At 43.0% G+C, this 16220-nt stretch overlaps 1 protein-coding gene, 1 long non-coding RNA gene and 1 pseudogene across 5 annotated transcripts in view; 1 reads left to right on the plus strand and 2 right to left on the minus strand.

The window, feature by feature from the left end:
• Nucleotides 1-5785, plus strand: part of KCTD1 (potassium channel tetramerization domain containing 1) — a 208193-nt gene extending 202408 nt beyond the window's left edge. For all 4 annotated transcript variants that reach the window (XM_064379322.1, XM_012447280.3, XM_064379323.1 and 1 more), the window contains 2 exons: nucleotides 645-950; nucleotides 4852-5785. In XM_064379322.1, coding sequence (XP_064235392.1) covers nucleotides 645-950; nucleotides 4852-5010 — 465 coding nt within the window. In that variant the 3' untranslated portion in view covers nucleotides 5011-5785. The remainder of the gene's footprint in view (nucleotides 1-644; nucleotides 951-4851) is intronic.
• LOC135276067 (uncharacterized) lies at nucleotides 4576-10671 on the minus strand. The gene is made up of 2 exons (XR_010343632.1): nucleotides 9832-10671; nucleotides 4576-6425 (listed from the first exon to the last, which is right to left on the minus strand). It is a non-coding gene; the product is annotated as an uncharacterized LOC135276067 (long non-coding RNA).
• A 1306-nt stretch (nucleotides 10672-11977) lies between these two features.
• On the minus strand, nucleotides 11978-13701 carry LOC105726166 (small ribosomal subunit protein eS1-like; annotated as a pseudogene).
• Between the last annotated feature and the right edge of the window lie 2519 nt (nucleotides 13702-16220).

Genomic DNA, 16220 nt, shown 5'->3' on the forward strand with positions numbered 1-16220 from the left:
TCGGCCAGGCGCGGTGGCTTATGCCTGTAATCCCAGCACTTTGGGAGGCCAAGGCAGGCAGATTGCCTGAGCTCAGGAGTTTGCAACCAGCCTGGGCAACATGGTGAAACCCCAACTCTACTAAAATACAAAAAATTAGCTGGTCATAGCGGCATGTGCCTGTAGTCCCAGCTACTTGGGAGGCTGAGGCAGAAGAATTGCTTGAACCTGGGAGGCAGAAGTTGCAGTGAGCCAAGATCACGCCACTGCACTCCAGCCTGGCGACAGAGCAAGACTCCGTCTCAAAAGAAAAAGAAACAAAGAAATCGTGGGTGAATCCTTTCGCATCTCAGTTTTCTCATCTGCAAAATGGGAATAATAAATGTTTATAATTCACTGGGCAGTGATGAGGGTTACAGGATTTAAATAACGTAAAGCACTTAGAAGAGACCTGACCAGCCCTAATCTACTCAGCTCCTTTTATCCTCACTGAATGAATGAATGAAAGAAAATGGAGTCTCTACAAACATGTCATAAGTGAAAAACGCACATGCAGATTTGATTATTGACATAACAAGAGGTGGAAAAAATCACCTCTTAAATGTGGACACGTTCAGTACTTTATGTTTGCATTTTGCACTGTGAAATACCTTTGTTTTTTTCAGGACTACACTTTGTTATATGAAGAGGCAAAATATTTTCAGCTTCAGCCCATGTTGTTGGAGATGGAAAGATGGAAGCAGGACAGAGAAACTGGTCGCTTTTCAAGGCCCTGTGAATGCCTCGTCGTGCGTGTGGCCCCAGACCTTGGAGAAAGGATCACGCTAAGCGGTGACAAATCCTTGATAGAAGAAGTATTTCCAGAGATCGGCGACGTGATGTGTAACTCTGTCAATGCAGGCTGGAATCACGACTCGACGCACGTCATCAGGTTTCCACTAAATGGCTACTGTCACCTCAACTCAGTCCAGGTATGGCATTGTTACACACTGTGTGGCATCAAATGTCACTCTTACTCTTGTCACTTACCCTTGCCCTCACATGGTGCCTTTCTACCAAAGAGCTGAGAAACTCTCCCTCAGTGACACTTCTGTTGGATAGGTGAAGTATCCCCCCTCTACAGCAGTCATTCCACAAGTGTTGTGAGTGTGCCAGGTGCTAGGATGAACACTGGAGATGCAGAAGAGACAGATATAGAACACAACAGCTGGGCACGGTGGCACACGCCTGTAGTCCCAGCCACTCCAGAGGCCAAGGCAGGAGGGTCACTTGAGCCTAGGAGTTCAAGTTCAGCCTGGGCAACATAGCAAGACAGACAGAGAACAAGACGGACAGCTCTGTGCTCATGGACCTGCATTGTGGGAGTGGAGTGGGAGGCAAACAGTCAATATAAATCTATTGCCAGGAGGTGGTAAGTGGATTTCTGGGGTAGAGTATGCTGGGCATATTGAGTACTATCACGATAGCCAGTTTCGCTTGAAGCAAGTGAATCAGGGAGAGAGAGTGCCCAGACAGGCGCCAGGGAAGACTAGGGAGCGATCATGGAGAGCCTCTTTAGGGGGTGGCAAGTGCTCTAGGATTGTTTATTTTGGAGTATTTTTTTGGTTTTGATTCTTTCGCTTATGTGAGCCAAATGGAAAGGCACTGGAGAGTTTTGAGCAGAAGGGCGACCTGACAGAACTCGGATTTTAAAGTGAACATTGCGGCAGCAGGTAGAGAACAGAAGCAGGGAGACCAGGCAGAAAGCTGTGGTTCAAGCAGTTGAGAAGGATCCGGTTCCGAGTGTCTGCAGGGTAGAGCTAACAAGGTTTTCTGACTGTGGCTGTGGATTGTAAGACATAAGCCCGAGGTGACTAAGATTTTTGACAGGGGAACTGGATGAGTGGAACTGCCATTTCCTGAGATGGAGAAGTCTAAGGGAGCAGGAGATGTGGGGGTGCAATCAGAACTTAGAGGCTAACATGTGCTGAGTACCAGCCCTCTGCCCTACCCCGGGCCCTGGCCTGAACATGCGTTGTCTTCATAACCCTAACAGGTAATCACTGTTAATCCTCTGTCTTGCTGATGGGAAGGCAGAGGCGCACCTGGGTCTCAATTCTAGCTCTGTATGACACAACCGTTTGAAGTCAATGGAGTGAGGGTTCTAGTTTTTCCCCTCTTTTAAATTGGAATGGGCCCATGACTTTGTTCAATATTTAGTCAGCAGAGCCCTTCCCCAAGCGCAGAGACTAGAAGCACCCAGTCTTCCGTGCTGCCTCTTGAGGATTGTTCCGCGACTATTTATAACTTTTTAAATGTATGAACAGATGTCTGAGAACAGAAGAGCAGAAAACTCTAGCAGAAAATGTTCCCTAAGCATGCTAGCAGAAGGCACATGTTCCCAGGCAGTGGGATGGCTGCCGGTCGCAGGGTTCCTGAGGAAGACATGCACCTTCTCAACTCTCCTGTGCGGAGGGCGCCCCCTGGAGGTGTGTGGCGCTCCCGTGTGGCTTCTGCAGTTTAAGCTTCTAAAGCCCAAAAGGACTGTCCCCTCCCACACACACCCTGCCCTGGCTGCAACTGGAGCAGACAGAAGGGCAGAACCATTCACAGCCAGGACAGGAAGGCGTTGGCCCCACCCTCGGGCCAGGGAACAACCATCATCAATTCATATGCTTGACAGTTTCCCACATCAGATGTGGAAATTTTCATCTGGATTAACATGGTCGTATGACACAGCCATGACCTACCCTTACTTCCTGCTCCACCGACCAAGGAATAGGCACCAGCTTGTGGACACAGAGAGTCTGGGATAAGGCTAACGACACCTGATACCTCACTAAGTTGTTTTAACTTTCTCATATGATCACTCAGTTTAAGGAACTTTGCTGTGAACGTGGTGTTGTTTCCAAAGTAATAGCTTCATCAGCTGTTTGCATTACATTGAAATAAGCTTTTGACCACATCCAAGGTAACATTGGATCACAATGAATAATTATCAGATGATGCCTATCAGACCCCCTTCCCCACCCCCGCTGGGACTGAGAGCTTAGAGATTTCCTCCTGTTAGCAATTGAGTGACCTTAAGAACACTCAAAAATGGGTATCAGGGTTAGGTTCTCTGTTGTTCACAACTTTCTCCGCTTGGGATTTCCTCTCCTAATCAAGGCAAGGAATCCTTTCCAAGGTGCTGGTTTGGCCAGTTAAGCTGGGGTGCCTCTTGCTGAAGGCTGCATTCCTGCCTCTGCTGAGGAATCCGTGGAGGGAGCTGTTCTTCGTCTTTGTGTTTACCTGCTACCAGAGCACGCCTTGATTTTGAATTTAGGGATTGTTTTCTTCCTGTCCTTATGCTGGCGGGTGTGCATATGCATTGTGAATTTACCTACAGAAATAGAGCACTGCTGGGTAGAATGTTAATTTTGTTCTCATAAGGACTTGTGTGTGTTTTTTGAATTTGCCAGCACTTGAGGTTTTACTTTTTAGAAAACACACTCTCCTGCTTTCCAGTCTCATCCAGTAAGCTGTTTTGCAGCATAGTAAATTAAATCTCATATAGGAGTAGGTGACTAAAAAATAATAATTTTTAAAAAGGATTCAGTTTACCTTGACGACATTTCATTTCATTCCAAGAAAAGTTTTTTTGAGGTGGGCATTTTTTTTTTTTGAAGTTATGATTGAATCACTTTGCTTTTAGGGTGGTGTGGAAATAATTTTATTCTGAACTCCAGCAGGAAACATTTGCAAGTCTAATATTTGTTGGATTCCTAAAGAAACTGAATGCTTCACATCAGTTTCCTGTATTTTTGTTTATCTAAGAGTTACAGGTACTGTTTCCTGCATTTAGGAGTGTCAGACATGTAGTGCCAAACCCAGGAATCTTGCTGGCGTTAGGTATTTGATTTCAAAATCAAGGAACAGATTCCGTGGCTTACGTTTGAATAAGAAGTTTAGAATGTCGTTACTGTTCATACATTTTCTAATATGTAATCATTGTGCTTATTCTTGTCTCCTTGGATGCACGCAGGGCAGTAACTCTATTTCGAATGCTACAAACTTGAAAACCTGCAGATAAACCTCCAGTGTCTTCAGTAGTCTCTTTGTTCTGCTATTGAAATGACATCAATCTTTGTCAGGGTGTGAGGCTGGATTAAAATGAAATTTTTCTTTTTGAAATTGTCCGCGTTGAGCATCAAGAAGAGGCTTGAAAGCCGGGGTCAGTTTTGAAGTCAAACTTACTAAAGGATAAGGATGTCATCACCTGTTCCAGACAGTTGTCTCCGACTCAGCAAATGTTATTTCCTGTGCTTTGCTATTCTGCGTTGGTTAGCAAGGATGCTTCTGCATTGCAAATATATATATTAACTCGGTATCAGGAAACTCGGACGATGGTAGAGTTGAGAGTACAAAGGAATCACTGGCTAAGTAAACTCTGCTATCACTGTCTTTCCAGATCCTTTATCATCTCATAGGATGTATTTTAGTGATAAATGAACTTTGAAATGTGAACCCTCATTTTGACAGAGATAGCAGCATTGCATATACAAAAAACAGGGGATTTGAGGCCAAACAGACCTTAGTTGGAAATGCAGTCCCATCACTTACTAGCCATGAACATCAGTTTTCTCATCTATAAAATGGGCCTAACAACACCACTGAGTGTTGTAGCTGCTGTGTGTAAAGCAAGCATGTAAAGGCACATTTCCGGCATTAGAAATGCTTGCTTCCTCACTCCTGCTCATTAATCAGGGTCTTTCTTTGAGAGGAGCAGCTCAAAGGGGCATGGATGCTGGATGAGATGAACCAGAGCTGCACACAATCTCAAACTTCAGGGTGTTTATGTAGCCATAGTACTTACCTCACCCCTAACCGGACGTTTGACTTGTTCTCTCACAGGTCCTCGAGAGGTTGCAGCAAAGAGGATTTGAAATCGTGGGCTCCTGTGGGGGTGGCGTGGACTCATCCCAGTTCAGCGAATACGTCCTTCGGCGGGAACTGAGGCGGACGCCCCGCGTACCCTCCGTCATCCGGATAAAGCAAGAGCCTCTGGACTAAACGGACTTATTTCTTATGCAAAAAGGAAAACACACACAACCGATAACTCAGACAAAAACAAAGGGACATATATGTGCAGTTGGGACAGCAAACCAAGTCCTGGACCTAAAATTGAATAAAAGACACATTTATATCCAATAGAGACCACACCTGTATTCATATGGGAACAATTGGAATAGTGATATCCTCAAGGTGTAAAAAATATATAAATATATATATATATATATGTCAAAAGGTAGGAAATGCAAAAAAGAAAAAAGAAAAAAAAAAGGTGATAGCTGCAGTTGGTGCTGTGATGGCCGTGAAGTGTCCTGGGCCTGCCTCCCGAGGCCTCTGACCAATAAACAAGCCATGAGCGGTGAGGACACAGTCTCCTTACAGGTTCCATTGCCAACAGCCATCCATTCTTTCTTTTTCCTTTGTCTTTCTTTTTTCCTTTTTTTTTTTTTTAAACAAAACACCTTGAATCGAGTTTCTTTGTATATGGAGGTTCCACGTCTCTCTTTAGGCAGGGACCAGGCAGGACTTCAGAAAACCCTCATGAGCACATTGCATTGGAAAGATGTTAGACATGAAGTTTTAAATGCAGTTTGTACAGAAGTCACACTTGTCCGCCTCACAGATGTGAACTTTACTTTGTTTTAAAACTGATCAGTTTTGCCAAGGGGCCAGAATTATTCCTTGTTAGAATTGCTCCAGTTCAAGTCTGCTGCTTTCCTACAATTTTTCAAATTTTATAATGTATTAAATACAATAAACTCTGTTTAAAAAATAAGTCTGTGTGAAACACACGTGTGGGTGTAAGGCTGTATTAAAATGAAATTTTTCTTTTTGAAACTGTCCGTGTTGAACATGAAAAAGAGGCTTGAAAGCCGGGGTCAGTTTTGAAGTCAAAACCTACTAAAGGTTAAGGATGTCATCACCTGTTCCAGACAGTTGTCTTCTGACTCAGCAAATGTTATTTCCTGTGCTTTGTCATTCTGCTCTGGTTAGCAAGGTAAATCTTCCTTCTTACGGACTTTTTGGTTACCCCTATTTCAGTTATCTATGGCTGCGGAGCAAGCCACACCAAAATGGAATGGCTTAAAACAGTTTGTTCTGGCCTGTGATTCTGTGATTCTCGTGTGTTAACCGGCTGTGGCTGGGCTGCATCTGCTCCACGTGATGTCACCCAGGGGTCTGATTGACGTGGAATGTCCTAGATGGCTCGCCCAGATGGCTGCAGATACTTGGCTGTTGGCCTCTGTGTGGCTTCGGCCCTCTCAATGTGGTAGCCAGATAACAAGAAGGCGGCAGGGAGAGCCACAGTCCTCTAAAAGGCTTGGCCCGGACTGCACAGTAGACTTCTGCTGCTCTCTGTTGGTTGAACAGCCACAGGGCCAGCCCAGGTTCAAGGAGGGGGAAATAAGAACCTCCTGTTGGGGAAAGTAACAAAGCATTTGTAAGCAACTTCAGTCCACCATAACACCTGTCCAAAGCATCTTCAAAGTAGGGCATTATGGCTTTGGAAGAAGTGGGGAACATCTCAGAGCCAGAACTATCATTTTATTATTAGCCAGGGAAGTAAGAAACCTGAGATTTCAACAGCACTTTAGAATGAAGTCCTCAGCTTTTTCAAGGTATTACTGATCCTGGTTCCTCTATCAGCCCTACACTCACCTTTCTTCCTTCCTCTTCCTCATTCCAGACACTCAAAATAAACCTGGCATGCTGGTAAGATTGACAGGTGAACCAGAAAGTGTTTCTGCTGCAGAGATGTTCCTGTGGTGATGGGCTATTTCCATCCTGAACTTACTTTCTTTTTTTAAATTAAAAAGTCTGTGCCTGAGGACACTAGTAATGAAAATATCTCTGGCTTCTGAAACTAAAAGTAAGCTGTTAATGGCTCCTATCACTGCCTGAAACACAGAGGCAGCCCAAACACTGAATGACTTTAATGACAGCTAGCCAGGCTTCCACATGGCTGTGTAATTTCCCTATTTGAGACTAATATACCACTCTCTCAGATGGGGACAGACGGGGCTGCTCCCACCAGCTGCTCGGTCATCCACGTCCTACTGGAAGGAGAAGAAAATTGCTCTATGATTTACTAGCAATCCATTCTCATTAGGCAGAACTTCCTAAAATCAATAACGCAAGGGCCTCACTCTGGGACTCTGCTGGTTACCGTCATCAGTTAACGTTTACGCGGCACTCCTATGTGCAGTTAGTATTGTCCCAAATAAATACTGCACAGAATGGCGTGCACTGGCTACTGGTATCCACTTTGTTCTTTTCTAAATTCTTCGGTCCATTCATATGGCTGCAATCCGGTTGCACATTGTTTCTACAAAAACTCTGATCCAATTCAATGGAGCAAACATTTCACTTGTAATGTCCACCTTTTTAGGTCTTGAAACATGTAGATTCCCAGATACCAAAATACTTCAGAAAAGACCAGGTCAATCAAAATGTCAAAATACAGTTGAATCACCTGTTTTTTTGGAGACAGGGCCTCACTCTCACCTCGGCTGGAGTGCAGTGGCGCAATCTTGGCTCACTGCAACCTCTACCTCCAGGGTTCAAGCTATTCTCCCACCTCAGGCTCCCAAGTAGCTGGGACTACAGGCATGTGCCACCATGCCCAGCTAATTGTTTTTTTGTTTGTTCGTTTGTTTTTGGTAGAGACTGGGTTTCGCCATGTTGGCCAGGCTGATCTTGAACTCCTGGCCTCAAGTGATCCACTCGCATCAGCCTCCCAAAGTGCTGGGATTATAGGCATGAGTGAATCACAATCTTATTTTTCACTACTTGTTATTATTCAATATGCAGTTCATATTCAAACTTCACCAAGTGTCCCAAAAAAGGATCTTTATAGCTGTGCTTATTTTCCCCCAGAAGATCTGATCAAGGATTATGCACTGCATTTATTAATAATATCCCCCACCCCTTGCTTTTTTTTTTTGTCTTTCCATGACATTGACTTATTAGAAGAGTCTAGGTCAACTGTTTTGTAGATTGTCGTACAATTGGATTTGTCTGATTTGTCCCTCATTGGTAGAGTCAGGTTTTGTTGTTTTAAGAATACTACATAGGTGATACCACGTCCTCAATGCACCGTATCACAAGACTTAATTTGGCCCATAATAGTGATGGCAGTTTTGACCTCTTGGTTGAAGTAACATCCACCAAATTATCCAGTGTAAAGGTAGCTATTTCTTTTTGTAATTAATGAGTTACCTGTGGGATGACACTATGAGACAATAAATATCCTGTTTCTCAACACACTCTCACTGAATGGTTTTAACATCCACTGGTAATCCTTTCCTGAATCAGTCATTATCTTGGTAGCTATAAAAGTTTGCTTTTTAAAAAGCCACTGTTGCCTGAATCTTTGATAGTTGAAATAATTTTTTTTTCTTTAGTAAAATACATTTCTTTAGTCTAGGGCAAACAAGCTACAGTATTTGACCTGCTCTTTTCTAAGAAGCATTTTAGAAAAATAGAATAAGGCAAGCCACTTATAACCTGGTTCTTAATATTAGATGAGTTTCTCCATAGTAATAATAATAGTCATCCATTTAGTGTCAGCTGTGTGCCAGCCCTGTGCTGAGGGCTTTACGTGTTAACTCATTCAATCCTTATGACCTCACTGGAGGTTGTATTATCCATCCCTATTTCTTGGTTAAAGTAACTAACACTCTAAGACATCAAATAAATGATATAATAAAGGCTAGTGTTCGTTTAAGTCTTATAAGGAAGACCGAAAACAACTGTTTAAGAAAAAGTAAGGCCAGGTGTGGTGGCTCACGCCTGTAATCCCAACACTTTGGGAGGTCAAGGCAGGTGGATTACCTGAGGTCGAGAGTTTGAGACCAGGCTGATCAACATGGAGAAACCCCATCTCTACTAAAAATACAAAATTAGCCAGGCATGGTGGCGCATGCCTGTAATCCCAGCTACTCAGGATGCTGAAGCAGGAGAATCTCTTGAACCCAAGAGGCAGAGGTTGCAGTGAGCTGAGATTGCGCCATTGCACTCCAGCCTGGGCAACAAGAGCAAAACTCCATCTCAAAAAAAACAAAAACAGAAAAAAGAAAAGAAAAAAAAGTAAGTTTTTATGTTGCAATAGGAGTAGGAAGTAAATTATTAATTAATAGCATTTTATCCTTATGGAAATGTACTCCTGTATTTAAGTATTTTCATCATCTTCTACAATATGTTGGGCACTTGGCTTTGCTGATACCAGGGTGACAATAACATGGTTTCTGCTGTGGGTTTCTGGGGAGTGAGAGGAGCAGGGCTCTCTGCACATCACTACATACAGCCCAAGGCACAATGGGATCTGTGTCATTTCATATTTACAAAGCAAGGATTCTAGAAATGCCCAATCATATGGGATCATATCTGGTCAGGGAAATTAGAAAAAGCAACATTGGGGAGGCGGCACTTGAAAGATAGGTAGGCTTTGCAAGGAAGGAGTATTTGGGGGTGGGGCAGAGGCTCTGAGCTGGAGAAGCACAAGGCAGGGCAGCACATGGTGTGGGACGAGGGAAGCATGGGTTAGAAAAGGAAGGTGGAATTGGATTGCGGGAGTGGGAGAGGGGAGCTGATCTTGGCTGCCACACGAGGGTTTGGACTTTATTTAGGAACCATTGGAGAATCACAGAAGGTAGGCTCTGCAGATACTTGTTTAGGGAGTCTGCAGGCTTGACTGGCCAGGAACAGAGTTGGTGGGAAGGCAGTTAAGTGGCTGTTTTTTCCATTCATCCATTAACGATCTACAAAGCAGGCTAAGAGCTGATGACATAAAGAAGTATGAGAAAATAAGACATCAATCACCTTTAGTGTTGGGGCGGCAAACTCAGATGTCTTCAGGGGCTGGGCAAGTTGCAGGAATCAGTAAGAGATAGCCGAACTGGAGCACTCGAAGGAGCAGCCCCTACTCCACCCCAGCAGGTCGCAGCTATTGAAGAACAGCGTTCTTGCACTTTAATGTCTCATTTTTCTAGAAAACCTGGGAATCCAGACTTTTGTGTGAAATCTTTAGATGTGTAAATATTGGAGCTCACTTTTTTTCAAATGTACAGCCCTAACAAGACATCTGCAGACTAGCAGTTTGTAACTCTGAGAGTTATGAAATAAAACACTTTTAGACGTGCTAGAAACATTTCATTTAGGTGACATTGCATGTGAGATAAAAAAAACTAAGTTGATCGAGGACATACTTTATAAAAAATGAAAATTTGATGCAAATTTTAGTTTGATTTGATAATAACATCTGATCACAAAGAACAACACTTATGCACATACACATACACCATGTCTGAATAATACCTTGAACTCAACTCTTTCTCCTCTTCCAACCCATGCAAAAAATGAGCTTGCTATCATTGGCAGGTGCCATGTGCTCCACTGTAAGACACTAGACAAAAATGTCATTGCAGTAACTTTAGCAGGAATCCACTGGCAGGAATTACTAATAACATATATTAGTGTTACATATATCCTATAATTACATATATCCTGTAATATTCCTATATAAAACCCTGAGAATATGCATTGTGTCTAACTTGTCACTGTCAGGCAGCTCTTTTCAATAAAAGTTGATCTGGGTTCTGTCAGTGATTTCCAAACTTGCCTTTTCTTAAGACATACAAAAGGCATTTTTTAAAGTTATAATTCCAGCCTACCACCACCTCTCCACCCCATCTCCCCATAGTTTCTGAATTCCACTTTTTTTTTCTTTTGAGATGGAGTCTCTCTGTCTCACCCAGGCTGGAGTGCAGTGGTGTGATCTCAGCTCACTGCAACCTCCATCTCCCGGGTTCAAGTGCTTCTCAGCCTCCTGAGTAGCTGGGATTACAGGCACGCGTCGCCACGCCCGTCTAATTTTTTGTATTTTTAGTAGAGACGGGTTTTTGCCATGTTGGTCAGGCTGGTCTCAAACTCCTGACCTCAAATGATCTGCCCACCATGGCCACCCCAAGTGCTGGGATTACAGGCGTGAGCCAACATGCCCAGCCTGAATTCCCCTAAGTGAAGAGCCTGGGATTCCATATATTAATAATGCCCAATACAGTGACCTCTTCAGACAAGCATTAAATCCACTGTGTAACGTCACTGTGCTCCCTCAGCATAGCCTAAGAACAGGAAATGAGGATCTTCTGAGTGTGCTTTTGTGATGTGCGTTTTAATGATTTCACTGATGTAAACAACAGTTGGCATCTCCTATTCTTTTGAAGTCCAGATTGAATTCTTCCAAATGGAGTTAATGGAGGAGGTAGGGGATGTGTGTTGGGGGCGTTGCAGGGAAGTACTTAAGTGACATTTAATCCAAGAGCCTTCATTCTTTCCTAATTAGTCAGAAAACTGCCCAATCCTGTGGAAATAGCCCACCAGCTTCAGAATTCTTACACCTCCTCTTAAAAAGCTGTCAAAGAAAAGATCGCACCACTGCACTCCAGCCTGGGTGACAGAGTGAGACCTTGTCTCAAAAAAAAAAAATGCTATCAGAGGCTTGAGTGAACAGAAACCAGCACAGGAAGTAATTACCATAGTATTTACCACCTGTAACAATAGCCTACTGTAGGTACAGGTCCGCCTTTTCCCACATATTTTAATGTGGATGAGTTTCTTTGAAACTTGATGATTTCAGAACTTCAGAATTTGAAGGGGAATGTAAATCGATAACCCTAACCACTTAGCACAAAGCTCCCTTGCACGTGCTAAAACTTTCGAGTCAGAGCTCAATCTGACTGCATTTCATGTGACTCCAGGTTCACTCTCTCTTCACTTCTCCTTTTCCCCTCATTCCCAGTGTGAATCACACAGTGCTGCACTGCTCCTCCCGATCTGTTTATCAGATCGTGCTTGTCAGAAACATGAACAGATAGGACAAGTAGCAAATGATGCTGTTGATCAACAGGACTGAAAAAGCCACAAAAACATGTATTGTGCGTTCCATTCAAACTTTGGAACTCGGCTTGGAAAGCCTGTCCTGAAAGCTGAAGATCAAATCCTCATCACAGAGCGTCACACTCGTTGGAAAAGAAGCAAGATCAGTTGATTAAATCCAGTTTGAGGAGGCCGTAAAGGATCATCTAAAGGTCTGCAACTTGAGCAATCTGACGCAGCTGGGTTTTTAAGTTCAGCAGCAGTAATGGGAAATTGGCTTGGGATGGAGCAATGGTGGAAGGCAGATGGCTTATATGCCCTAAAATTACATTTTTCATTCATTATTGCTCTTTATATGAAATTTAAAAAAATTTTTTAAGGTGTTGTTCTTCTATAAGTCATATTCTTAAATATTTAGTCTCTTAAATATACAAATACCAGAAAATTTGAAATTCTAAGTAGAATGCATATTCATGAAAATAATTCAGTTACAGTTCTTAGTTTTTTGGTTTTTTTTTTAACAAATAAGACTTTTTATTTGCCAGTATTCTAAGTCTGAACTTTAAACAGATTCTTGGACTGGTGGTTCATATCCATCCGCTCGTTCACCTTTAGCACCTGTCTCATCCCCAGTGGCTTTTCCAGAACTGCTGCCTTCACCATGAAGCTCCATGAGTTTTCCCAATTCAAACTTGAGCTTCTTCAGCATTTTTACTTTTCTAACGAAGACATCATGGAGAGAATAAATAGATTGGCGAGGCTTTTCTATGTCTTTTCCAATGCTGTCTGGAATCAATTTATTGACCACTTCTTTCAAGTCATTTGTCTGCACCTATCGGGTCATGATTTCCATCATCTTCGGGATTTGGCGGACCTGTCGGTGCTGAGCATTAAGATGTCTTCTGTATCTGATTATTGCGTTTTTTAGTAAAACCAACACAGAACAGACGAAGCAAGTAACCATCGGTAGTCTTGACATCAACATGAGCTTCAATCATTGTCTGCCATTTTTTGACCATGGAACACATTTTGTCACAGGTAAGATCCATGCCATGGATGTTAGTCAGACAGTTTTTGCCCTGAACATCTTCAGTAATCAGCTTGAATTTTCTAAATGCAACCCCATCATTCTGCAAATCAGCAAGACTAACTTCAAACACTCGACCCTTGAGGCCATCAGATGCAATTTTGGTTCCTTGGGTCCTGGTGACTAGCATCTTTCCAATATTTCTTATATTGAACATTAGCAGGTGCTTTCACATCATACCAATCTTTCTTAGAAAATGGATCAACCACTTTCTTCTTGGCTCCTTTTTTGCCGCCTTTCATAAGGTGCTTGTTCTTGCCAACCGCCATGGTGCTGCTCAGAGAGTCAAAAGGGCGGAAGTGGCTCCAGCTCTTAGTTTAAGCACGGTAGACATGTTTCTGAAACAGAATATTGACCTGTACAATCTTTTCCCTACTGCCATTATAATATCAAAATCAGAGTTATTTTCCTCTAGGTAGGGAAGGAGTGGGAGAAAAACTACATGCACACGCACACGCACATCTCAAATTCTTCCTTCCAGTAGGTTCTTGCCCCTGCCCAGTCTGCAAAACCCCCTCCTCCACTATCCACGCCCCACTTTTCTTCTAAGCAAAGTTAGCCAAGCAATGGATGGAGATGATTTCTGCACAATCACTAGAAGACTTCGTGTTAATATTAAAAGCATACAAAGAGAATGCCTTACCTCAGCACTGACAGGGCTGCAGGCCTGCATTGAGCTGGTCTTTCACAGGCCCATGGAAGAGCCACAGACAACGCCAGGTCACCAGGTCACTTACTTCTCAAATTCTCACCCCAGGTATGAATGTCTTTTTCTTGCATGTCACTGCTTTTCTCAGTCTGCTCTCCTCTCCGTGGGAGATCTCATCCATCGATGGCTTTCCTGTCACCTGTGCTGCAGGCAGACCTCTCCCAGAGCTTGGGTGGGGTAGCCAGCCCTGAGGATATAGGACGAATAAGACATGATCTTGCCACTTGACTTTTAGTCAGGCAGGAGGGTAAGCCATGTAAACCCATACAGTTTCAATATACTGTGTCATAAGCAATGACAGATGTAGGATCTACCAAGCATTTCCGTTGGACTATCCAGAACTGAGCCTACTTTGCCCCATGGGCCTTTCCTTTCTCCTTTTAGATTTCCTATTTCAGTTGAGGATGCTTCCTTCCATTCATACCAGGGAGCCATGTCTGCGATCCCCATACTTACATGGTCACCAAGTTCTACAGAAAGTATCACCTAAATATTTCTTAAATTGGTCTTTTCCTCTCTACCTATACCTCTACTTCCCAATGTCATATTATCAATTCCTCCTATGTGGACCATTGCCATAGATCTTAATTGGCTTTTCTATTGAGAATTGAGATTGTCACCCCTTAAAATCCATCCTCTACGTTGCAGCCTGGTTACTTGGTCCCTGTTAAAAGCCTGTTAGTGATTTCTTGTTTTCAGAATCATCTTACCTCCTTAGTGTGGCATCCACGCCTCCTTGATCTAACTCTACCTACCCCTCAACCTCATCTGTGGCCACCCCTGGCCTCCTACAAAATCCTTTTAGTGTTATATTGGGTTTCTTGTGTTTACTTGTGTGTGTGTGTGTGTGTGTGTGTGTGTGTGTGTGTTTTGGAGACAGGGTCTCATTCTGTTGCCCAAGCTGGAGTGCAGTAGCACAATCATGGTTCCCTGCAGCCTCGACCTCCCAGGTTCAAGTGATCCTCCTACCTCAGCCTCCAAGTAGCTGGGACTTTAGGCATGCACCACACACTTTTTAATTTTGTGTAGAAATGGGGTCTCACTATGTTGCCCAAGCTGGTCTCAAACTCCTGGACTCAAGCAATCCTCCTGCCTCAGTCTCCCAAAATACTGGAATTATAGGCATGAGCCACCATGCCCTGTATGTCATATTGTTCTAACATTGAAATATCTACATTTATATGTCTAATAATCTAATTAAGATCCTCAGTGGAAGAAGTCTGACTTATTTATGTCCTAGCACCTAGGAAGTACTAACTAAATGTTTGTTGATGACAGATGAAATATACAACTGAAGTCTTTTATTTGTAGAACTAGGGAGAGTATGGGTTTCATGTTCCTCACTCCGACACTTAGAGAACTTATTTCTACTCATAAGCACCAAATTAAATAAGAATTAATGTAAATAATAATAACTGACATGCAATAGAGAATCAATTACTAGTAATACTAAATTCCTCAGGCACTTTGGTTCTTTGATGTTTACTTTGGATTTTGCCCAATTGAAAGTCATTCAGGAGTTTCACATTTGGCCAATATAAAGTAATAGATTGCTCTGCCTCCTGAAACAACTCATGAAACAATGATTTTCAAGACATTAAATATGAGGCAGCAGAGGACAGTGGAGAGCAAACAAGGTAAGCCCTGTGGTTGCCCTGGCTAACAGCTGCCTTGAGGAAGTTTCCAGGTCATGTTGCAGGGAGGGGTAACCCAGATAGAGGCTAACGGTTTCCCTGAGCTGAAGAGATGGAGATGGTAGTACAGGGAAGCCAAGGCAGCCAGAGTTCTTAGGGCGGAGCAATGGGGAGAGGAGAACTACCTGCAGAAAGAAAAGACTGAAGAACAGAAGAGACTCTTCAGCTGAGTACTGATCAGTGCATGTGTTGGAAGAAATCACCCAAGGCTAGAGGAAAAGTTATGTAGACGAATGAGAAAAAGCAATCCCCATAGCTCATTCAGGACCAGAAATAGTTCCTGTTCTCAGTAGACAGAGTGGAAAGCCTCATAATGAATGGGGCATTGGTTAGAGTACTCAGAATACCACAGTGGTGGAGGGAAATAAGCCCTAGACTAAACACAGCTCTGATCTTGCCTAACAAAGCTTAAAAGCAAATCCCAAAAGGATCAAAGTGTTTCCAAATAACTCTATTTCATTCTAAAACAAAATCAAAAATATTCATAGGGATACACAAATATTCAGCACCCAACAAGGTAAAATTCACAATAACTGGCCTCTAATTTTCAAAATTACCAGGTATTTAAAGAAGCAGGAAAACATAACTCATAGTAACAAAATAAAGTAAAACAAAGTAAATCAATCTAAACCAACCCAGAGGCTGACACATGTAGCTCATGCCTGTAATCCCAGCACTTTGGGAGGCCAAGGCAGGTGAATCACCTGAGGCCAGGAGTTCAAGACCAGCCTGGCCAACATGGCAAAACCCCAGCTCTACTAAAAATACAAAAATAAGCTGGATGTAGTGGTATGTGTCTGTAATCCCAGCTACTCGGGAGGCTGAGGCAGGAGAATTTCTGGAA

This window comes from Aotus nancymaae, unplaced genomic scaffold (assembly GCF_030222135.1).
Source record: "Aotus nancymaae isolate 86718 unplaced genomic scaffold, 86718_ANA_hifiasm-v0.15.2.pri h1tg000020l, whole genome shotgun sequence".
NCBI classification, from domain to species: domain Eukaryota; kingdom Metazoa; phylum Chordata; class Mammalia; order Primates; family Aotidae; genus Aotus; species Aotus nancymaae.